General features: G+C 43.8%; 1 protein-coding gene across 2 annotated transcripts in view; it reads right to left on the bottom strand.

Moving 5' to 3' along the window:
- Positions 1–25,908, bottom strand: part of ARHGEF40 (Rho guanine nucleotide exchange factor 40) — a 224,019-nt gene that overhangs the window by 89,292 nt on the left and 108,819 nt on the right. For both annotated transcript variants that reach the window (XM_075319935.1, XM_075319934.1), the window contains exons 9-13: positions 20,832–20,918; positions 7,616–7,743; positions 7,380–7,518; positions 1,122–1,184; positions 714–913 (exon numbers count right to left, since the gene is read on the bottom strand). In XM_075319935.1, the coding sequence (XP_075176050.1) occupies positions 714–913; positions 1,122–1,184; positions 7,380–7,518; positions 7,616–7,743; positions 20,832–20,918 (617 nt within the window). The remainder of the gene's footprint in view (positions 1–713; positions 914–1,121; positions 1,185–7,379; positions 7,519–7,615; positions 7,744–20,831; positions 20,919–25,908) is intronic.

Below are 25,908 nucleotides of genomic sequence, written 5' to 3'. Positions count from 1 at the left end.
GGGCGCATGTGCCGCCCTCCGAGGAACAAGACTAGGTAATGCGGGCTTCAGAAACATGGCGGAGATAAGTGCTATGCGCAGGCGCCAACTCCGACGCCGTGTTACTGAATAGAAAACTTTGCATAGAGCCAGTGAGAGGGAGGACAGGCAGCGGGGGGGGGGGGTTTAGGTCACAAATTGCGTGTGTAAGTTTAACTTCTGTTTACTTTTATTATTAATCTTGATTTAGTTTCAAAATGCATTTTGGTATCCTAACATTGATTTACAATCCAAAGCTAATTTTTCTTTGGTAGATACAGAATAATGGAAGCATACAGTATGTCTATAAGGCGAGTATATAGTCCTGCATATTTGCTGAAGTGCTTAGGTCAAACAATAGAAAAGGTAATTAGCACAGATATACTGTATGTGTAGACTCTTAATCTAATGACTAGATATACATGGGTAAGAACATTGTGTGCCACAAGATATATGTAAATATGAATATATGAATATTAAAATGCATTACTACTATACAGACTATACTTATGAAACTGAGGTACTTATGTAAAAATTGACCAATCAATGTATGCCCACAAGCCACAACAAGGTGTCTATTTTTTTCCCTGCAACTTACACTATGAAATTTAAACTTACCTTTCCTTGGTCAATGCAACAAATTTACATGATATCTATGATTCAGATATAATTAAAAAAATGAAGATTTTTCTCACCTCTTTCCCTCTGGTTTGGGAACTCCTCCCCAAGGTGCATCTGGACCTCTTCCATCACCTCTACTTAGAACATGACCACGTGGTGGGCTGCAGGTACGGTCAGCCAGCTCTCGGCTACTGACCTCCAGACCACGAATTCTAACACCGCCCTCTAGTCTGCGATTATCTGTGTCTATAGCCGACAACTCTAATTTTTTTATCTGTCAAAGTAATAGAGGTGATTATTGGTAGATATTGTCTCAACAGTAAATATGTCACTAATTCAGAATCTAAAAACTGTGTGCACTACACTAACATTAGGATCCTGGGGATGGCAGAGAATAAAACACTAGGATACTAGCTCCTTCATAGCATATTGTCACCTCAATTCAGCTATTTATATGGCATTTTTTTGGCTTGTTTACTTACATCTCGACTCTCTCCACGTATGTCTATTCCATGTCCTTGTGCATCGAGTAGACTCTGACAATCCTACAAGCATATGAAATATTCACAGAGCAGGAACCGAGTAATACCAGCCACAATGGTATCTACTAAACCACTATTAACTTGGATGATTTCTATAGGTATTGTGATTAATCAATAGATAAAACACATTAAATAAGTTAAAACACAGAGTATAAAGGTCCAGTCACACTAAGCAACTTACCAGCGATCCCAACAACGATAGGGATCGCTGGTAAGTTGCTAGGAGGTTGCTGGTGAGCTGTCACACTGCGACGCTCCAGCGATCCCACCAGCAACCTGACCTGGCAGGGATCGCTGGAGCGTGGCTACACGAGTTGCTGGTGAGCTCACCAGCAACCAGTGACCAGCCCCCAGTCTCCTAGTTACAGCACACATCAGGTTAATTAACCCGATGTATGCTGCAGCTAAATGTGCACAGAGCAGGGAGCAGCGCACACTGAGCGCTGGCTCCTTGCTCTCCTAGTTACAGCACACATCGGGTTAATTGCCTGATGTGTGCTGCAGCTAAATGTGCACAGAGCAGGGAGCAGCGCACACTGAGCGCTGGCTCCTTGCTCTCCTAGTTACAGCACACATCGGGTTAATTGCCTGATGTGTGCTGCAGCTATCTGTGCACAGAGCAGGAGCCGGCAGCACAGGCAGTGAGAGCGGAGGAGGCTGGTATCAAAGGTAAATATCGGGTAACCAAGGACAGGGCTTCTTGGTTACCCGATGTTTACATTAGTTACCAGCCTCAGCAGAAGCCGGCTCCTGCTCACTGCACATTAGTTGTTGCTGTCTCGCTGTCACACACAGCGATCTGTGCTTCACAGCAGGACAGCAACAACTAAAAAATGGCCCAGGACATTCAGCAACAACCAACGACCTCACAGCAGGGGCCAGGTTGTTGCTGGATGTCACACACAGCAACATCGCTAGCAACGTCACAAAAGTTGTTCGTTACCAGCGATGTTGCTAGCGATGTTGCTTAGTGTGACGGGGCCTTAAGACTTCACCTGCTACATCTAAGGCGGGCTTTGCACGTTGCGACATTGCACGTGCGATGTCGGTGGGGTCAAATCGAAAGTGACGCACATCCGGCGTCGCAGTCGATATCGCAACGTGCAAATCCTTTTTGATACGATGAACGAGCGCAAAAGCGTCATTATCGTATCATCGCTGCAGCCTCCGACATTTCCATAATGCCGGTGCAGCGACAGGTGCGATGTTGTTCCTCGCTCCTGCGGCAGCACACATCGCTGTGTATAAAGCCGCAGGAGCGAGGAACTTCACCTTACCTGCCGCCGGCTGCAATGAGAAGGACGGAGGTGGGCGGGATGTTTACATCCTGCTCATCTCCGCCCCTCCGCTTCAATTGGCCGCCTGCCGTGTGACGTCACTGTGACGCCGCACGACCCGCCCCCTAAGGAAGGAGGCGGGTCGCCGGCCAGAGGGACGTCGCACGGCAGGTATGTGCGTGTAAAGCTGCCGTAGCGATAATAATCGCTACGGCAACTTTCACTATATATCGAACGTGCGACGGGGGCGGGACTATCGCTACAGCATCGGTAACACATTGTTACTGATGTCGCAGCGTGCAAAGCCCGCCTAAGGCTATGTCCGCATGTTGCTTTTTACCTGCTTTTTACCTGCTTTTTTGCTGCTTTTTCAACTGCAGCGTTTAATGCCAAAATGGTTGTGTTCTGCTTTTCAAGCAAAGTCTATGGGAATTTGGGTTTCTTGTCCGCACTGTGCAGTTCAAACTGCAGCCTTTTTGTGGCAGAACTTTGGTCAAAAACTCAGCTTTGCAGTGCAAACCCAAATGGCAAAAACAATTGACATGTCAATTGTTTTTGCCATTTGGGTTTTGCACTGCAAAGCTGAGTTTTTGACCAAAGTTCTGCCACAAAAATGCTGCAGTTTGAACTGCACAGTGCGGACAAGAAACCCAAATTCCCATAGACTTTGCTTGAAAAGCAGAACACAACCATTTTGGCATTAAACGCTGCAGTTGAAAAAGCAGCAAAAAAGCAGGTAAAAAGCAGGTAAAAAGCAATGTGCGGACATAGCCTAAGGCTAGTTTCACACATCAGTTTTTTTCCGACAGGCACAATCCGGAATAAAACAGATAAAACGGTTCCGGCAAAAAAATGGACGAAACGGATGCGACGGATTCGTAATTTGACGGATCCGGAATACCGGATCCGTCAAACAAAAGGATCCGGCGCATCCGTTTTTGCATATTCTGTGCCGGATCCGTTGCATCAGGCACAAGCCGGATTTTGCCTGATGCTAAAAAACTGATGTGTGAAAGTAGCCTAAAGGGTGCTTTACACGCTGCGATATCGCTAACGATATCGTCGGGGTCACGTCGTCCGTCATCCGGTGCCGGTAGCGACATCGCAGCGAGTGACACCAAGGAGCGACGATCAACGATCGCAAAATCGTTCAAAAACGGTGATCGTTGACACGTCGCTCCTTTCCTTAATATCGTTGCTGCTGCCACCGGTACGATTTTGTTCGTCGTTCCTGCGGCAGCACACATCGCTATGTGTAACACCGCAGGAACGACGAACATCTCCTTACCTACGTCCACCGCCAATGAGGAAAGGAAGGAGGTGGGCGGGATGTTACGTCTCGCTCATCTCCACCCCTCCGCTTCTATTGGCCGGCCGCTTAGTGACGTCGCTGTGACGTCGAACGCACCTGCCCCTTGAGGGAGGGATTGTTCGGCGGTCACAGCGACATCGCTGACAAGGTATGTGCATGTGACGCTGCCGTAGCAATATATGTTCGCTACGGCAGCGAGCACCACATATCGCACGAACGACGGGGGCAAGTGCTATCGCGCAAGACATCGCTAGCAATCGCTAGCGATGTCGCAGCGTGTAAAGCACCCTTAAGTAAGACAAAACAGGTATTCTATGAAAACTACTCCAAGCGGCCAGAAAGTGATACATTGCTGGATCAGGCTTTCTTGCACTGCTATCAAATTAATATAAAAAACTGCTGATAGATTCCCTTTAAACATCATTTCATTAAACATATGAAGAAAAAAAGACATGGATCGCACATCCCAAAAATACAATGATATAAAGCCGCTAGGCAAAAAAATGTCTTTTGCATTATAGTGTGTTATACAACATTCTATCCCCCTCTTTTTTTTGCTTGGATCTGCACTCCTCCCATTTGGCACAGGTTATTTTAATCAGCAGGAGACTGCAAGAGGGGTCAGCCTTTTTTACTCCCAGTTCACATATGGGAGCCAGTGGGAGGTGAGTGCGCAGCTCCTCTCACTGTGTGCTGGTGCTGTGTGGTGGCCGCTGTTGTGGTGGTGTCGTGTCAGTGGGGCGGTGGGGCCTGGAGCCTGGAGCCATGGGGGGCTTTGCCTTGCAGCATGGGCGCTGTGAGGCACCAGGTCACCTGCCCTGCTGGTGCTTTGTCGCTCCAGCAGTGGTTAGTGCACAGTGCCGCACTATAAGGTTTAGAATAGGGACCCACTCAGAGGTTCGCCGTGACGTGGCAGTGGTCTTAATACAGTCTGTTCAGAATGGTAACAAAGAACCTCATGTTCTATTTAATTTTTTGCCTAGCGGCTTTAGATTATTGTATTTTTTGGTATGTGCGATCCATATCTTTTTCTCTTTATAGTTTGTTATACAAATTTCATGTTCATAGTGATTTTGTGTTTTAAATTATACTCATAATATACCACATATTTTGTATTAATAAAACTTGTTTTATTTTACTAACACCAAGTGTCATAAGTCGCTGTGCAAAATATCCAGTGACATACAAAAGGGTAACAATGGTTTGAACGTTTGACTTTCCAGCTCCATATTTCACAATCCACTACAGCTTTGAGTGTGAGACTACCTTCATTTTATAGACAATCACCTTGGCTTTCTAATACATAAATTTGACTTGCAACTATTTAGCTATGCAGATTTTTGTCATGTCACTGCATTGTTACTGTTTTGCTTCTAAAATCTAAATTTTAACTCTTTTTTTTTTTTTTTTTTTTTTTGTTCTGTTACTATTTTTTGTAAATTCCCCTTTGGCTTACAACACTGCCTTAATCCTTCTGGGCTCTCAATCAGATCCAAGCCTGTCTGAACCAAAATCTGATCCCTGGTCTTTTCTACATGTTCCCAATGTTGGTGCATACTGGTCGACTCATTTGGGTATGTATACAGCTTTTTCTTCAACTCTACCTGTAAATGTTTGATTGGGTTTAGCTCTGAGGACTGTGAGGGCCAATATAGCACCTCTACTTAATTTTCATTGAACCATTTGTTCACCAATCTTGACATACGCTTTGGGTTGTTGTCCCGCTGGAACACCATGTCGTCCTTTTTATACTCATAGTATTTGAGTATACGAAGTAACTTGTCTTGAAGGATACTCAATACAGCTCGGCATTGAGACCACCATCGATCCTGGTCAAGTATCCAATGCTTTTGCTTGTGAATCAACTTCATATCATCAGGCTTCCTCCACTAAACTTGACAGCTCCTTCAATTTCTCAATCTGTTAGCCCCTTTTTTCCTTGTTTCTTCCAGACTTATTTGCACCTATGAAAGGCTAGTCTATTAATTTTCTTCTCATTATTTCAAATCACCCAATTTCCAATCTTCTACTGTCCACTTTTCATACTGTTTTACAAATTCGAGCCCACGCTTCTTATGATATTGAAGTTGAGGCTTCTTCACCTTTTTTCAGGTCACCATTTCAGACTTGTGTAACGTGCATCGCATGGTGCTTGCATAAGCATCTGTGATATAGTGATATGTGAATAGCATCTCACTATTATAAAGCCTACGAGGCACCTCCACTGCCGTGTTTGTCACTCCAGAACTAACAGACCTTGTGATTAGCCGACATTTTGCCTGGATGTTCACCTCCTGGCTTTTCAATGGATGGACAGATGTCATTTTATATTCTTCCAACTATTATGGCACTCACACGATGCATGTAGGCAATTTCTTGGCTGAGAGACCGCTATTGATGAGCTGGATGATGCTTTTTCTCTTTTCTTGGAAAATCTTCATGGCTGTTCCTCAATTTGAATCAGTGACCTTTCGCTTAGGAATCAACCTAATACTACACTGAGCTATTAGGGAATGTGAGAACAGGTTGTAATTTGTAGTATACAGGGAGAAAAAAAATTTAAACACCAGGAGCAAAACAGAAAAAATGCACTGACATGACAAGAATCTGTATAACTAATAATATGCTAAATATTTACAAGTCATATTTATGTATGAGACAACCAAGATGATTGTCTATATAATGAAGATAGTTTTAATTTCAAAGTTGTAGTGGATGGTGAGATATGAGCCTAAAAGCCAAAAGTTCAAAACATTGTTAGCCTTTTGCTTGTCAGTGTATAGTGTAAGGAAACAGGAACGTTAAGGCTGCACTCCTATGAGCAAACAACACTGGAGAGTGCTATCCTATGATTTATCATACAGCACTCTGTTTAATGTTAGTCCATGGGGCAGTGCCGGTTAGCATATTTTTTTCTCATGACTATTCAGCATGAGAAAACTCACAGATGCTGCAATTGGCAGCGTAAATCGGAACACGTGCACCCATTCGAGGCTATGGATGCATGGAAATCATTGGAGTGACATCCGAGTGCAGTCCGATATCCATAAAATGGAGGAGGAGAATTGTTGTTCTCCTTTTACTGACAGTGCGCTCCGGTTCTCACACCTGAGAGAATGGGATCACACTAAGTTGACACTCAGATCAGAGTTTGATAAGAGGGTCATTAGCATAATTGGCCCTATTCCACTACATAAAATAATCTACACCCACCCAACACCCCACCTATTGTCTCCTTCCATTATCCTATAGAATGTAAGTCCTCAAGGGCAGGGCCCTCTTCCCTCTGTACCAGTCTGTCTATTGTAACTTGTATATGTATTTTGTATGTAACCCCTTCTCATGTATAGCACCATGGAATTAATGGTGCTCTATAAATAAATATTAATAAATAATAACTAAATAAATCTGACCGCAGCCTAATACAAAGGAAAAAGAGCAAAGACTAAGGAAACTAGGCTTCCCATAGTGACTATTTTACACACTTACTATTAACAGTACTGTTCCTTTTCTCTCTAAATTATTAAATGCTTTGATGATCTGTCCCCTCTATGACTCTATGCGCTTCACTTCTGTAATTTAGCTTATACTGTGCAACATGGGTCATACCTCAAGAGTTTGGTTTTGAAACTCAGGGGGTGGCAATTTTGCCTCCAGCTCTTGGAGTTTTTGGTTTGACAACTGGACTAATCGATGTAGTGCCTCATCAACCCTCTCATACAAGTCAAAGGTGACCGGGTCATGAAGTCTGCAAAACACAAGCAAAACAAATATTCCGTTTTCCTGAATATTTCTGGTTGGAATAGATCTTCCTAGCTGTCATTAAAGCAGAGCTCCAGGATTACCGCAGATAAGGTGATTTCTGTAGGCTTGCTACCAGAGTGCCTCCATCCCTCTGAAGTCTTTGAAGTTTCTCATCTGTCAGTGTTTTCTTCATGGCATCTCGATGATGCGAAATCAGCCACTGAATATCCTATAACATAAAAATTGTTGGTAACTAGTAATATCACAAAGGAAAGGCAACATGGGCAGCATGGTGGCTCAGTGGTTAGCACTGCAGCCTTGCAGCGCTGGGGTCCTGGGTTCTAGTCCCACTCAGGACAACATCTGCAAGGAGTTTGTATGTTCTCCCTGTATTTGCATGGGTTTCTTCCGGGTACTCCGGTTTCCTCCCACACTCCAAAAAACATACTGATAGGGAATTTAGATTGTGAGCCCCAATGGGGACAGTGTTGACAATGTATGTAAAGCGCTGTGGAATTAATAGCGCTATATAAGTGAATAAATAATACTATTAAAAAATATTATTAACATGATAAATTTACTACAGACTAATAAGCTTTCTGTCCTAAGGATCTCGTTACACAAACTGAATGACAGAAATAATAACTAAATGTTTATCAATCAGGGGTCCTTTAAAAGCTTGCTTAGCTTTGTTGCTATAAGATGCACATTGAATGATCTATAGTAGATCAGTCAGTGTAATTTAAATCCCTTTCTATGTACTGTCTTTATATAAACTAATTTCTAATATGGCTGTATTAACAATCTCCTACTGTTCTGTAACTACACTAAGCCTATATGCGAATGCTGGGTTTTTTCTCGCGTTTCTGTTGTGTTTTTTGGTACAGTTTTGTTGTCAGAACTTTCTCACTTTTGACTTCCCAGCAAAGTCTATGAGAAGTCAGATTTGCCGTGCGCATGTTGCAGTTTGTCAGCGTTTTTTGGTTTTTTTTTCACAAAAGTTTGTGACAAAAAAGAAGCAGAATGTTCATTCTTCTTGCGTTTTTGTCAACATTTGTCACCCATTGAAATCACTAAGGGGATGAAAAACAAAATGACAAAATGCATGGTTACAAATTGGTGCATTTTGCATACGTTTTACCCTCGGTTTTGTCAACAAAAACGCAGCTCTCCAACTTAGTTCCAGAAAGACAATATCAATAGAGTGATTTTGGCATGTTAGTAACGTTGTCTTTCTCTCCAAGCGCTTCATACTTACCGATCACAGGCACCACGCGGTTGTCACACTGCTTCCACGGCCTCTCATTCTTCTTCCTGACTCGCTCATTAGCCTCATTACATATTTACTGCACCCGCTCATTAGGCTCATAAATATTCACCCCTCCCCTGTCTGTAATTGGTTGCAGTCAGACACGCCCCCATGCTGAGTAACAGCTTTCTGACTGCAACCAATCACAGCCACCGGTGGGCGGGTCTATATCGTACAGTAAAATAAATAAATAATAACTGGTGTGCGGTTCCCCCCCCAATTTTGATACCCAGCCAAGATAAAACCTTACAGCTGAGGGCTGGTATTTCCAGGCTGGGGAGACCCACGTTATTGGGAGCCCCCCAGCCTGAAAATATCGGCCAGCAGCCGCCCGGAATTGCACCCCCCATTAGATGTGACAGTCCCGGGACTGGTGCGGTGGCAATTGGGGTAATAAGGAGTTAACGGCAGCCCATAGCTGCCACTAAGTCCTAGATTAGTCATGGCAGGCGTCTGAGACACCCCCCCCCCATAAGTAATCTGTAAGTGAAACTAAATAAGCACAAACATCCAAAAAATCCTTTATTTGAAATAAAAGACAAAAAAAAGCCACCCTCTTTCACCACTGTTTTTAACCCACCAAACACTCCTCCAGGTCTGATGTAATCCACACGACGTACCATGACGCTTCCAGCACTGCTACATCTGACACTCACAGCGTTGTCATAGCACAAGACTGCCACTGTGAGCTACATGCAGCAAATGAAGTGAGCTGCGCGATAAATGGTGACGTCCCTCAGGTTACCCGCGGCCACAACTGGAAGTGATCGTGTGGCTCACTTCGCAGCTTGATTTGAGGTCACAGGTAGAGGACTCCAGCTGTGACAGCAAATCACCAGAGTGAAAGAAGTGAGCGGCGCGATCAGCAGGATGTCACTCAGGTGATTTGCTGTCACAGTTGGATGACTCAAGCTGTGACCAGAAATCACCTGAGTGACATCACAACTTATCGCGCGGCTCACTTCAGTCGCTGCGTGGAGCTCACAACGGTCTTGTTCTATGACACTCGCTGTGGGATCCCCCTCAATTTTTCATAACCAGCCAAGGTACAGCAGACAGCTGAGGGTTGCAGCCTGCAGCTGTTCCTGTACTGGATATGTAAAATGGGGGGGACCTGAAGTCATTTTTTTACAAAAAAAAAAAAAAAACAAAAAACCAAAACAGCTGGCCAAGCTAGCTGTCCCTCTATTGAGCTATTCTGTTCTTTCTATCTATTCTACAGTGCCTACAAGTAGTATTCAACCCCCTGCAGATTTAGCAGGTTTACACATTCGGAATTAACTTGGCATTGTGACATTTGGACTGTAGATCAGCCTGGAAGTGTGAAATGCACTGCAGAAAAAAAAGAATGTTATTTCTTTTTTTATATTTTTTTTAAATTGTGAAACGTTTATTCAGAGGGTCATTTATTATTTAACCCCTCAAACCACAAGAATTCTGTTTGGTTCCCCTAAAGTATTAAGAAGTATTTCAGGCACAAAGAACAATGAGCTTCACATGTTTGGATTAATTATCTCTTTTTCCAGCCTTTTCTGACTAATTAAGACCCTCCCCAAACTTGTGAACAGCACTCATACTTGGTCAACATGGGAAAGACAAAGGAGCATTCCAAGGCCCTCAGAGACAAGATCGTGAAGGGTCACAAGGCTGGCAAGGGGTACAAAACCCTTTCCAAGGAGTTGGGCCTACCTGTCTCCACTGTTGGAAGCATCATCCGGAAGTGGAAGGCTTATGGAACTACTGTTAGCCTTCCACGGCCTGGACAGCCTTTGAAAGTTTCCACCCGTGCCGAGGCCAGGCTTGTCCGAAGAGTCAAGGCTAACCCAAGGACAACAAGGAAGGAGCTCCGGGAAGATCTCATGGCAGTGGGTCATTGGTTTCAGTCAATACCATAAGTAACATACTCCACCGCAATGGTCTCTGTTCCAGACGAGCCCGTAAGGTACCTTTACTTTCAAAGCGTCTTGTCAAGGCTCGTCTACAGTTTGCTCATGATCACTTGGAGGACTCTGAGACAGACTTGTTCAAGGTTCTCTGGTCTGATGAGACCAAGATCGAGATCTTTGGTGCCAACCACACACGTGACGTTTGGAGACTGGATGGCACTGCATACGACCCCAAGAATACCATCCCTACAGTCAAGCATGGTGGTGGCAGCATCATGCTGTGGGGCTGTTTCTCAGCCAAGGGGCCTGGCCATCTGGTCCGCATCCATGGGAAGATGGATAGCACGGCCTACCTGGAGAGTTTGGCCAAGAACCTCCGCTCCTCCATCAAGGATCTTAAGATGGGTCGTCATTTCATCTTCCAACAAGACAACGACCCAAAGCACACAACCAAGAAAACCAAGGCCTGGTTCAAGAGGGAAAAAATCAAGGTGTTGCAGTGGCCTAGTCAGTCTCCTGACCTTAACCCAATTGAAAACTTGTGGAAGGAGCTCAAGATTAAAGTCCACATGAGACACCCAAAGAACCTAGATAACTTGGAGAAGATCTGCATGGAGGAGTGGGCCAAGATAACTCCAGAGACCTGTGCCGGCCTGATCAGGTCTTATAAAAGACGATTATTAGCTGTAATTGCAAACAAGGGTTATTCCACAAAATATTAAACCTAGGGGTTGAATAATAATTGACCCACACTTTTATGTTGAAAATGTATTCAAATTTAACTGAGCAACATAACTTGTTGGTTTGTAAGATTTATGCATCTGTTAATAAATCCTGCTCTTGTTTGAAGTTTGCAGGCTCTAACTTATTTGCATCTTATCAAACCTGCTAAATCTGCAGGGGGTTGAATACTACTTGTAGGCACTGTATATGTTCTGTCTATCCATCTATCTATCAATCTATCTATTCTTTCTATTTTTTTATCTATCCATCTATTCTAGCTATCTATCTATTACCCTATCCTATCATATTTTGTTTCTCCTTTCAAAAACGCATTAACAAAAACTTATCAAAAACGCAAGTAGATTACAAGCATTTTTTTATATTTTCAGGCTCTCTGTGACAAGGTGCAGTTTTGGTTACAGTTTGTGTGCAGGAAAAACTGTAGCGTGCGCATATACAGTCATGGCCAAAAGTTTTGAGAATGACACCAAAATTATATTTTCACATGATCTGTTGCCCTCTGGTTTTTAATTGTGTTTGTCTGATGTTTACATCACATACGGAAATATAATTGCAATCATATTATGAGTACCAAAAGGTTATATTGACAGTTAGAATGAGTTAATGCAGCAAGTCAATATTTGCAGTGTTGACCCTTCTTCTTCAGGACCTCTGCAATTCTCCCTGGCATGCTCTCAATCCACTTCTGGACCAAATCCTGACTGATAGCTGTCCATTCTTGCATAAGCAATGCTTGCATTTTGCCAGAATTTGTTGGTTTTTGTTTGTCCACCCGTCTCTTGATGATTGCCCACAAGTTCTCAATGGGATTAAGATCTGGGGAGTTTCCAGGCCATGGACCCAAAATCTCTATGTTTTGTTCCATGAGTCATTTAGTGATCACCTTTGCTTTATGGCAAGGTGCTCCATCATGCTGGAAAAGGCATTGTTGGGCGCCAAACTGCTGTTGGACAGTTGGGAGAAGTTGCTCTTGGAGGACATTCTGGTACCATTCTTTATTCATGGCTGTGTTTTTAGGCAAGACTGTGAGTGAGCCGATTCCCTTGGCTGAGAAGCAACCCCACACATGAATCGTTTCAGGATGCTTAACAGTTAGCATGAGACAAGACTGGTGGTAGCGCTCACCTCTTCTTCTCCTAATAAGCTGTTTTCCAGATGTCACAAACAATCGAAAAAAAGGGATTCATCTGAGAAAATTACTTTACCCCAGTCCTCAGCAGTCCACTCCCTGTACCTTTTGCAGAATATCAGTCGGTCCCTGATGTTTTTTCTGGAGAGAAGTGGCTTCTTTGCTGCCCTCCTTGAAACCAGGCCTTGCTCAAAGAGTCTCCGCCTCACGGTGCGTGCACAAGCACTCACACCAGCCTGCTGCCATTGCTGAGCTAGCTCGGCACTGCTGGTAGTCCGATTCCGCAGCTGAAACAGTTTTAAGATACGGTCCTGGCGTTTGCTGGTCCTTCTTGGGCGCCCTGGAGCCTTTTTGGCAACAATGGAAGCTCTCTCCTTGAAGTTCTTGATGATGTGATAGATTGTTGACTGAGGTGCAATCTTTGTAGCTGCGATACTCTTCCCTGTTAGACCATTTTTGTGCAGAGCAATGATGGCTGCACGTGTTTCTTTAGAGATAACCATGGTTAACTGAAGAGAAACAATGATACCAAACACCAGCCTCCTTTTAAAGTGTCCAGTGGTGTCATTATTACTTAATCATGACTGATTGATCACCAGCCCTATCCTCATCAACACCCACACCTGTGTTAATGGAACAATCACTAAAACAATGTTAGCTGCTCCTTTTAAGGCAGGAATGCAATGCTGTTGAAATGTGTTTTGGGGGTTAAAGTTCATTTTCTTAGCCAATATTGACTTTGCAAGTAATTGCTGTTAAGCTGATGACTCTTTATGACATTCTGGAGTGTATGCAAATTGCCATTAGAAAAACTTGAGCAGTAGACTTTGTAAAAATTAATATTTGTAGCATTCTCAAAACTTTTGGCCATGACTGTAGTTTAACTACTATTGGATTTTTTTCTCCCCACTTTCTGTCTGATGACCCTTAGTTTTTCAGAATTCCAGTGCATGCTAGGATACTCAAACAAAGCGTCATTAAGGGGCAGAGACTACTGTCACTATCGCAGCCTCTCTGCCACTTTCCCTGAAACAAAGAGAGTCATCAGTGATGCACTCTCATTGTGTCATGTGCAAAGTGACTGCACACTCTGAGTTGTCGGCTCAGATCAGTAGTAATGAGTCGGTAACACTTAACACTATCAGTGCGCATTGGTAGTATCCCTGGTATGCATAGACCAGTGTCGCCTCTGCAAGTGACGTTTGGTTTGAGTAACCCAGCATGCACTGGGATTCTGAAACAGAGTCATCAGTCAGGTAGAAAAAAGTAGAAAAAAAGGCAGACAAGTAGAAAAAAAAATCAATAGCATTGTAGTTAGATAATGGTAGGATTTTTTTTAATGCAGCCATAACAGAAATTAGAGAGTCCAAGGCAGCAAACGCAGAAGGAAAAAGTCCCGCACTACACAGCGTTACCTTGCGGGGTGTCGCACAAGCATGGGAATCAGCTCAGGCACTCTGTGATCCCGGCTCAGAAGTGCACGTCTGTTCAGATAGAGGATTCCATATATAGTCCATAGAAGAGATGAGACTGCACTCTCCGGAATATGCCAAAAGATCTTCTTTATTAAATTATCGGTGCAAGGTAAAAAGCAGGAGAGGAGCTAGTTCCAGGGCCCCTCACGGACGACGGCTGTTTCGCGTCTAATTACGCTTCGATAGGTCCACCTTTGGTCCGTGGGGGACCGTGCAACTAGCTCCTCTCCTGCTTTTTACCTTGCACCGATAATTTAATAAAGAAGATCTTTTGGCATATTCCGGAGAGTGCAGTCTCATATCTTCTATGGACTACATAACAGAAATTAGTTTAGATTGCGACAATCAATAGGTAAGGACTAAAGAGGGCTTTACACGCTGCGACATCGCTAATGCGAACTCGTTGGGGTCACGGAATTGGTGACGCACATCCGGCCGCATTAGCGATGCCGTTGCATGTGACACCGATGAGCGATTTTGCATTGTCGCAAAAACGTGCAAAATCGCTCATCGGTGACTTGGGGGTCCGTTCTCAAAAATCGTTACTGCAGCAGTAACGAAGTTGTTCCTCGTTCCTGCGGCAGCACACATCGCTCCGTGTGACACCGCAGGAACGAGGAACCTCTCCTTACCTACGTCCCGGCCGCTATGCGGAAGGAAGGAGGTGGGCGGGATGTTACGTCCCGCTCATCTCCGCCCCTCTGCTTCAATTGGGCGGCGGATCAGTGACGCAGCTGTGACGTCGCTGTGACGCTGAACGAACCGCCCCCTTAGAAAGGAGGCGGTTCGCCGGTCACAGCGACGTCGCCGGGCAGGTAAGTAGTGTGACGGGTCTGGGCGATGTTGTGTGGCACGGGCAGCGATTTGCCAGTGTCACACAACAGATGGGGGCGGGTACCCACGCTAGCGATATCGGTACAGATATCGCAGGGTGTAAAGCGGCCTTTAGATCAATGGTCTCAAACTCAGCTGGGTGCATGGGCCGCATATGGAAAAAAAATTGAGGGGCCGCATTCCTTGCAGGACAAAGTGACATTTTTAGTGATTCCATGATTTTTTCTATACACCTTTTGGATCACTTATTTGAAAATTTTTTTGCTTGTTTATAATACCAAACTTGCACTCTTTTTGTTTAGTTATATATATATATACATATATATATATATATATATATATATATATATATATATATATATATATATATATATATATATATATATATATATATATATATATATATATATATATATATATAATCATTTTTACATGGCAAACAAATCATTTTCATGCTTTATTTTTACATTTTATCAACTTGTAATATTGTTTTACAATTAGCACCATGATATAGTAATCTCAGCCATCTTGTAGTAATGTCCCCATGCTACAGTAATGTCCCCCATTCATGTGCCCCCTGTAGTAAGGTGCTCATCCTTGTGGTATTGCACCAAGTAGTATTGTGCACATCCTTGTGCCCAGTAGTATTGTGCTCATCTTTGTGGTATTATGCCTAGTAGTATTGAGCCCATCCTTCTGGTATTGTGCTCATCTTTGTGGTATTGAGCCCTGTAGTAATTTGCCCATTCTTGTAGTATTGTGCCCTTTACATTTGTGCCCATCCTTGTAGTATTGTGCCCAGTATTTTGGTGCCCATCCTTGTAGCAGTGTGTCCAATAGTATTGTGTCCAACCTTGTAGTAGTGTTCCCAGTAGTTTTGTGCCCATCCTTGTAGTAATGTGCCCAGTACCTTTGTGCCCATCCTTGTAGTATTGTGCCAGTAGTTTTATGCCCATCCTTGTAGTATTGTGCCCAGTAATTTTGTGCCCATCCTTGTAGTAGTGTGCCCAGTACTTTTGTGCCCAACCTTGTAGTAGTGTGCCCAGTACTTTTGTGCCCATCCTTGTAATAGTGTGCCCAGTACTTATTGTGCCCATCCTTGTAGTGTGCGCAGTACTTTTGTGCCCATCCTTGTAATATTGTGCTCAGTACTTTTGTGCCCATCCTTGTAATATTGTGCCCAGTAATTTTGTGCCCATCCTTGTAGTGTGCCCAGTACTTTTGTGCCCATCCTTGTAGTAGTGTGCCCAGTACTTTTGTGCCCATCCTTGTAGTAGTGTGCCCAGTAATTTTGTGCCCATCCTTGTAGTAGTGTGCTCAGTACTTTTGTACCCATCCTTGTAATATTGTGCCCAGTACTTTTGTGCCCATCTTTGTAGTAGTGTGCCCAGTAATTTTGTGCCCATCCTTGTACTAGTGTGCCCAGTACTTTTGTGCCCATCCTTGTAGTAGTGTGCCGAGTACCTTTGTGCCCATCCTTGTAGTGTGCCCAGTACTTTTGTGCCCATCCTTGTAGTAGTGTGCCCAGTAATTTTGTGCCCATCCTTGTAGTAGTGTGCCCAGTACTTTTGTGCCCATCCTTGTAGTAGTGTGCCCAGTACTTTTAGTACTTTTGTTCCCATCCTTGTAATAGTGTGCCCAGTACTTGTGCCCATCCTTGTAGTGTGCCAGTAGTTTTGTGCCCATCCTTGTAGCATTGTGCCCAGTACTTTTGTGCCCATCCTTGTAATATTGTACCCAGTACTTTTGTGCCCATCCTTGTAGTGTGCCCAGTACTTTTGTGCCCATCCTTGCAGTAGTGTGCCCAGTACTTTTGTGCCCATCCTTGTAGTAGTGTGCCCGGTAATTTCGTGCCCATCCTTGTAGTAGTGTGCCCAGTACTTTTGTGCCCATCCTTGTAGTAGTGTGCCCAGTAATTTTGTGCCCATCCTTGTAGTAGTGTGCCCAGTACTTTTGTGCCCATCCTTGTAGTGTGCCCAGTACTTTTGTGCCCATCCTTGCAGTAGTGTGCCCAGTACCTTTGTGCCCATCCTTTTGTGCCCATTCTTGTAGTAGTGTGCCCAGTACTTTTGTGCCCATCCTTGTAGTAGTGTGCCCAGTACTTTTGTGCCCATCCTTGTAGTAGTGTGCCCAGTACTTTTGTGCCCATCCTTGTAGTAGTGTGCCCAGTATGTTTGTGCCCATCCTTGTAGTAGTGTGCCCAGTACTTTTGTGCCCATCCTTGTAGTGTGCCCAGTACTTTTGTGCCCATCCTTGCAGTAGTGTGCCCAGTACCTTTGTGCCCATCCTTGTAGTAGTGTGCCCAGTACTTTTGTGCCCATCCTTGTAGTAGTGTGCCCAGTATGTTTGTGCCCATCCTTGTAGTAGTGTGCCCAGTACTTTTGTGCCCATCCTTGTAGTAGTGTGCCCAGTACTTGTGCCCATCCTTTTGTGCCCATCCTTGTAGTAGTGTGCCCAGTACTTTTGTGGCCATCCTTGTAGTAGTGTGCCCAGTACCTTTGTGCCCATCCTTGTAGTAGTGTGCCCAGTACCTTTGTGCCCATCCTCATAGTAGTGTGCCCAGTACTTTTAGTACTTTTGTGCCCATCCTTGTTATAGTGTGCCCAGTACTTGTGCCCATCCTTGTAGTATTGTGCCAGTAGTTTTGTGCCCATCCTTGTAGTAGTGTGCCCATCCTTGTAATATTGTGCCCATACACACACACACACACACACACACACACACACACACAGCGAGGAGACCGCAGCGCTCCGAACTCTGATCTCGGGCATGGGTAGCTGTGCTCTCCTGCGGAGGAGACTTGCGGCCCTGCAGGTGAGGACTCGCCGTGTCCAGGACGGAGCGGGTCCTGATCGTGAGAACGTACCTCCTTGTTGCGGCCCGTGACAATTGTAGCGCTATACCTGGGGCCGGCGCGGCAGGACTTTACTACAATTGAATCATTTGCGGTGCCGCGTGTGCAGGGGAGATGGCTGCTGCCCGCCAATCAGATGCAAGGAGGTGACGTCATACAGCGACGTCACTTCCTTGCATCTGATTGGCGGGCAGCAGCCATTGGTATTGCGCGGACAGCTTTTCTGTGCGGCACCGCAAATGGGTTCAATTGTAGTAAAGTCCTGCCGGCGCCGGCCCCGGGCTGCGGTTGTCATGGGATCTGCAGGCCGCAACGTGCAGCCTCAGGGGCCGCATGCGGCCTGTGTATTTGAGACCTCGGATTTAGATGAAAAATAGTTTAGCTTTCGGACCACCCCTTTAACTCTATGTATTGTTTTACACATGTAAAATAAGTGTACTTTTTTTTTTTTTCTTTTTAAAAAAGGTGTTCTAATGGAGACCACAGTCGATAACCTACTATGAATATCATAGTCCTATTGGGACACATGATGGCTGACTTATGGCCCCGTTCTCCATGGCAGATAGGAGGAACTGAATGAATGTATGCACTGCATGAAAAGTTTATTCCATTGAAGAAGATAGTTGATGAACCATAATAATAAGATTAAATGGAACCTGTCACCTAGAATATGCGTTCTGACCTATCAGCAGACGCATGTGTGCCCTAATTACACCTCCCTACCCATCCCTGTGCTGTTAAATTGTATATGAACGTAATAAAAAACGTTTTATTACCTTCATATTTCGTATGTAAATAGCAGGGAATGTGGTCACAGGGGCGGCGCCTTGCCCTATGGACGTCTGCATATTTCCGTGGTATCACGCCCCTGTTGGCGTGATACCATGGAGCGACGTCCCCGTTGCTCATTCTATCCTGCACGCATTGCAGCAGGCTTCTTTTCCGGGTGTTCAATCCCCGGCTTCAGACGCGCACTGCGCATGCGCAGTGCGCATCTGAAACTGACAAGGAGAACCCGGAAGAGAAGACTGCCGCAATGCTCGCAGGATAGATGAGCGACGGGGACATCGCTCCATGGTATCACGCCCACAGGGGCGTGATACCACGGAAATATGCAGACGTCCATAGGGCAAGGCGCCGCCCCGTGACCACATTCCCTGCTATTTACATACGAAATATGAAGGTAATAAAACGTTTTTTATTACTTTCATATTATACAATTTTACAGCACAGGGATGGGTAGGAAGGTGTAATTAGGGCACACATGCGTCTGCTGATAGGTCAAAACGCATATTCTAGGTGACAGGTTCCCTTTAAGTATGTGCATACAAGGTGGCCACAAAATAACCTAAGGTTTTTGAAGCCGTGTGTGGACTGACCCAGTGGACAAAATTGGCTGAAAATTGATATGTATTCTATTCAAGGCATGGGGAAACAGAAGGCATCTTAAAAAAAAAATTATACCAAAAGTCCCCACAAGGTTAAAAAGTGGCGCTGTACAGTGAGCAAACGGCCCAAAAACCGTGTGCCAATAATTTGAGATGTCACAGTTGTAACACAGACTAGCATAACTGTTCAATATGGCCTCCATCATGCATGGTGATCATGTTCAACCTATGCAGAACATGCTCGAAGCTTGCGTGTAACATGTCTGGTGGGATGCTGCGCATTTCCAAAATGATGCGGTCTTTGAGATCAGCCAGGGTGTCGACATTTCCCAGATAAACACACTTCTTCAAGTGTCCCCACAACCAGAAATCACAAGGATTGAGATTGGGCAAACGCGGTGGCCATGTATTAGGGAAGGAGAGGCTCAAAATCCTGTCATCGGGTAAATGTGCACGCAGAACATTCTTCACACGATTTGCAATGTGAGGAGGTGCTCCATTATGCATGAAGGTAGTCGTCTGAAGACACTGCCGCTGTTGGAGTTGCGAAATAATTACAGTTTCCAGCATTGTCTGGTACCTCGCAGCTGGTAGTAACAGATAGCAAGCCCAACTGGCCTCATTTCTTCGTAAAAGAATGGTCTGAGGATGAATGATTAGGTAAAGCCACACCAAACGGTTACCTTTAGTGAATGCAGCGGAACCACCTCGACCGCAGCGGATTTTCGGTAGCCCATAAGCGACAGTTTTGTGTAGTCACCGTTCCACTTAAGTAAAAATACATTTTGTTGCACCACAGGACATTGCATGGCCAACTGACATCCATTTCCACTCTCGCGAAAAACATGAATGCAAATGTCATGCGGGTACATTGTCACGAGGAGAAAGTTGATGATGGCTAATTTTGTACGGGTATACCCGCAAGACCTTTTCGGAGAACTTTCCACACTGTGCTGTATGGGAGCCCCAACTGCCTAGAAACACTGCGTGCACTGCTGTTCCGCGGCAGGGTTGCTCGTGCCCTGTTCCACGGCGGCAGTGGCAATGTCCTCCAAAACCTCTATGTTTACCGGTCATTGTCCACACCCTGGCTTAACACTCAGTAACCCTGTTACCTCAAAACGTGTCATCATCTGTCTCACCGAATTGACAGCCATTGGACCGCTACGTATGTGATGGTCTTTCAAACGACGAATAGCTCTCAGTGGAGCTATAGCATTCCTGGCATTCTCATAAAACAATTGCACTAACAGCGCACAATCCGGCAAAGAGACAGGCATCTTGCAGACTGAGTTGCAAGGCGCGCTCACTGTACAGCACTACTTTTTCACCTGGTGGGGAGATTTGGTACAATTTTTTTTTTTTAAGAAGCCTTCCGTTTCCTCATGCCATGTATAGCATACATACCAATTTTCGGCCAATTCTGTCCACTGGGTCAGTCTGCACATGGCTCCAAACACCTTAGGTTATTTTAAGGCCACCTTGTATATTATAAAAATTAATTTAAAAAAATCATCTTTGTTGGAAAAAGTCCCAAACTTCAATACAAGAAAAATAAAAACGTAAGAAAAAAAGTTCACCATTGTTTTAGCATGTAACAGTATAAGCTATACCTTTTTTTTGTTAAAAAAACAAGCTTTTTTAATTAGTATAACCAAACTAAATCTTTTTTAAAAAAAAAATATTAAAAAGACTAACCTCCGTGCTGTCAGCTTCTACTTGTTGTGTGACCTTCTCCAGCGAGTCAAGCACATCACAGCACAAAGAGTGGAGTCGCCACAGGGACTACAAAAGGTAAAAAGATAAAGTATGGGATGCCTATATCATAAGGTTTTACATTGAACTGTAAAATAATTTCCATCAGATGTATATTTTAGAAGCCAATGAGCAAGGAGCTTTGTATTTCTAAATATAAATTGCCTATCAATTAGCCATTATGCCTGGTGGCTTTTCAAGTCCATAAGACATACAGTGGTTTTGCTGATTTTGTAAGTTTGCCCACTGACATAGACATGAACAGTCTATAATTTTAAGGGTAGATTAATTTCAACTGTGAGAGATAGAATATAAAAAATAAAATCCAGAAAATCACATTGTATAAATGAGAAAAATGTATTTGCATTTTGCAGAGAGAAATAAGTATTTGTATACTTTATTAAATTTTAAGGGGTTTATTTGAACCCCTACCAGCCATTAAGAGTTCTGGCTCCTACAGACCAGTTAGACGTTCCTAATCAACTCCTTACTTGCTTTAAAGACCGCTGTCTTAAATTGTCACCTGTATAAAAGACTCCTGTCCTCAGACTCAATTAATCAGACTCTAACCTCTACAACATGGGTAAGACCAAAGAGCTTTCTAAGGATACCAGGGACAAAATCATAGACCTGCACAAGGCTGGAATGGGCGACAAAACCATAAGTAAGCTGGGTGAGGAGGAGACAAATGTTAGTGCAATAGTAAGAAAATGGAAGAAATACAAATCAGTGTCAATCGACATTGATCTGGGGTACCATGCATAACTCACCTTGTGGGTATCAATGATCATGAGGAAGGTGAGATCAGCCAAAAACTACACGGGGGGAATTTGTTAATGATCTCAAGGTAGCTGGGACCACTGTCACCAAGAAAACCATTGGTAACCCATTGCACCGTAATGGATTAAAATCCTGCAGTGCCCGCAAAATCCCATTGCTCAAGAAGGCACATACGCAGGCCCGTCTGAAGTTTGCCAATGAATACCTGAATGATTCTGAGAGTAATTGGCAAACGGTGCTGTAGTCAGATGAGGCAGAAATTGAGCTCTTTAGCATTAACCAAACTTGCTGTGTTTGGAGGAAAAGAAATGCTGCCTATAACCCAAAGAACACCGTCCCCACTGTCAATTATGGAGGTGGAAACATTATGCTTTGGGGGTGTTTCTCAGGACTACTTCACCACATCAATGGGACAATGGACACCAGTCTCCAGACCTTAATCTCATAGAAAACCTATAGAGTGAGCTGAAGATCAGAGTTGCCAAGCGACAGCCTCAAAATCTTAATGATTTAGAGATGATCTGCAAAGAGGAGTGGACCAAAATTTCTCCTGACTGTGCATAAATCTCATCATCAACTACAAAAAACATCTGACTGCTGTGCTTGCCAGCAAAAACCAACTAGAAGTAGCTTGAAAGGGAGTATATATTGCACAAACCTTAAAGAAAAACCTCCTAAAAACAATTTTATTAGATTAATTTAAAATCTGGTATCCAAAAAAACAAAAAAAGCAATAAATATTTTTGGGTAAGGTGCTAAGATTTCTTCTCTCGGTAGGTGTTGGGCCAAATAGCCCTCTTTCTTCCCCTACCAAACCGCGGAGGTTGGCACCCTAAGGATACGAAATGTCGCCCCCACTCAACGACGGCTTGCCCTTCTTCCCCTGCACTAGTCTTAACGTGCAGCTAATCTGGAATTACGGGAGTGCTGGAATTAACACTAATTAAATACCGATCTCACATAGGTTAAAACTTCAAAAAAGTGAGTCAAACACCAAAAACCGAAAGGGTCAGTGAAAAAAATTCAAACCCCTATTAGTCTATTGGAGACAGTAATTATCTTATATATTCTCCAGATTAGACCTACAAGAACATCCCTTATAGCATAAATAATCAGGGAACAAAAATATTCAGTGATAAAAATTGTCATATATAATTCAATGTTTTGCTAATATATATGCCAAATATCAGTATACTGTTCCTATTGTCAAACAAAATATATAGGTTGTCATGTAAACATCAACTCTCATAGCAGCAACTTGGATAGCAGTTAGCAGCATCAGGTTTTCTGTAAAGATAAGCCTCCCAGACCTCTCAAAAAGACAGACTGTCATCAAGCAGCTTTTAACATATAGAATACAAATGAGAGTCTAATACTACCTTATATAAGAAAATAATCAAAGGGACACAAATGGATATCTAAGCCTTAAGATATTATAACGCCATATATGCAAACAATATTACTGAAACAACAGACCAAAATTAGTCAGCAAATCCATGATAAACACTGGTACTTAGCTCCGGGTGGCCAGATTGCCACTATCCTTCCCTGTATTTTGCTCCAGGTGGCCAGATTGCCACTCTCCTTTCCGGTATTTTGCTCCAGGTGGCCAGATTGCCACTATCCTTCCCGACGCGTTTTCCCTGGCATATAACATTTCCAGGGTTCATCAGGGGCTTCCTCAGTGGGGGTTCCTTTAGACCTGCAGCAACACAATACTGCCGCTCGCCTAACCAGGTCAGTATTCTTTTTTTCAGTGATTTTGTTTGACAATAGGAACAGTATATTGATATTTGGCATATTTATTAGCAAAACATTGAATTATATATGACAATTTTTATCACTGGATATTTTTGTTCCCTGATTATTTATGCTATTAAGGGATGTTCTTGTATGTCTAATTTGGAGAATATATAAGATAATTACTGCCTCCAATAGACTAAGGCTATGTGCGCACTTACCGGATTTTGCCGCGGATTTTCCGCGGATTTGCTGCATGTTTCGCTGCAGAAAATGTTCATAACATCTCTGCAGTGAATCACCAGCAAATCCTATGGAGAAAAAAAATCCTGTGCGCACTAGGCGGAATTTGACAGCTGCATGTTTTGCTGCGGGAATCCAGCAGCAAAAACAAGTGCATGTCACTTCTTTTCCGCACATCGCTGCGGGATTTCACTCCATTGACTCCAATGTTATCATGAAATCCCGCAGGGAATAACGCAGGCAGCAAATTCTGTGCGGTTCACTGCGTTTTCCTGCGTTATTCCCTGCGGTATTTCGCGGTTTACCTCCGGTAATGTACATCGCCTGTCTGCGGTTTGCAGGGAAGTGATGTCATTACAGGAAGAGGAAGCCGTGCAGAGAGTAAACACACACAGATCACACACACACACACACAGACATAGAACACATAGACACAGACACATAGAACACACATAGAAAGAAAACGGAAATATAGAAAACAAAGAACGTGGGCTCCGCTGCATATTCACCGTCCAGCCGAGGTAAGCACACAGCGGCGGCCCGGTATTCTCAGGCTGGGGAGGGAGAGGGGCAGGGTTAATGTCCCCCGCCTCACTCCCCCTCCGGCAGCCGAGAATATCAGCCGCAGCTGCCCCGGCACTGTCGCATTCATTATGCGGCACTACCGGAGTGTCTCCGGCTCTTCTTGCCACCGTGTAGCAGTGGCAGCAAGGTAATACAAGGGGTTAATAGTGGTGGGGGACCACCGCCATTAACTCCAGGCTTGATCATGGCAGCGTCTATGTGACAGCTGACATGATAAACCCGTAAGTAAAGTGAAAAAAAACACAGACACCGAAAAATCCTTTAGTTTAAATAAAACAAACAAGCCTCGTTCACCATTTTATTAACCCCTCCCGCACCAAAGCTCCGACATAATCCACCGCTCCGGCGTAATCCACAGGTCCTGCGCTGCTTCCATCCAGCCGCGACTGTCACAGACACAGCGCTGAATGAATGCAGCAGACAGCAGAGGTAATTACCGGTCATTTCCCACGGCCGGTAATGTGAACTCACTGCCGACCGTGGGAAATGCAGCGATCTGTCCTCTATCTATCTATCTATCCCTCTGTCTGTCTATCTATCTATCCCTCTATCTATTCTTCTGTCTATCTATCTACTATCTCAGAATTAAATGACTTTTTTTTTTTTTTCTCTCAATGTGCTTTATTGCATTGAATGCAATAAAGCACATCCCAACCCGCACGCGGCAAAACCGCGGCAATACCGCGAATAATACCGCGGTAAAACCGCGGCAAACCGCATGCGGTTTTCGGGTGCGGTTTCCCGCGTTTTTTTTACCGCGGGTGCGGTAATCTTTGAGAGCATGCGGAATTTTCTCAAGAAAATTCCATTTCCCAGTGCGCACAAGGCCTAAGAGGGGTTTGAATTTTTTCACTGACCCTTTGGGTTTTTGGTGTTTGACTCACTTTTTTGAAGTTTTAACTTATGTGAGATCGGTATTTAATTAGTGTTAATTCCAGCACTCCCGTAATTCCCAGATTAGCTGCATGTTAAGACTAGTGCAGGGGAAGAAAGGCAAGCCGTCGTTGAGTGGGGGCGCCATTTCGTATCCTTAGGGTGCCAACCTCTGCGGTTAGGTAGGGGAAGAAAGAGGGCTATTTGGCCCAACCCCTACCGAGAGAAGAAATCTTAGCCCCTTACCCAAAAATATTTATTGCTTTTTTTTCTTTTTTGGATACCAGATTTTAAATTAATCTAATAAAATTGTTTTTAGGGGGGTTTTCTTGATGGTTTGTGCTGTGCTTGCCAACAAGGGTTTTGCCACCAAGTATTAAATCTTGTTTGCCAGAGGGATCAAATACTTATTTCTCTCTGCAAAAAGCAAATACATATATATAATTTATAAAATATGATTTTCTGGATTTTGTTTTTGACATTCTATCTCTCACTGTTAAAATTAACCTACCCTTAAAATTATAGACTGTTCATGGTTTTATCAGTTGGCAAACTTACAAAATCAGCAAGGGATCAAATACTTATTTCCCACAGTATGTATCCGTGAACTGATAAACCTTTCAAACAATCGTCTGGTAATTTGATCACTTGACATCAGCTTTCTTATTTCTGTGAGGTTAATGCCATGCTTGACATCTATCAGATACCCTTTCCTCCCTTTACCTTACTAATACACTTCTGGTAAAATCTGTTTTTATTTAAGCAGTGATGGGATGAAATATCAACCTAAGAGATCAGA

This window comes from Anomaloglossus baeobatrachus, chromosome 1, assembly GCF_048569485.1.
Source record: "Anomaloglossus baeobatrachus isolate aAnoBae1 chromosome 1, aAnoBae1.hap1, whole genome shotgun sequence".
Lineage (NCBI taxonomy): Eukaryota > Metazoa > Chordata > Amphibia > Anura > Aromobatidae > Anomaloglossus > Anomaloglossus baeobatrachus.
This window is presented reverse-complemented; position numbering and strand designations above follow the sequence as displayed.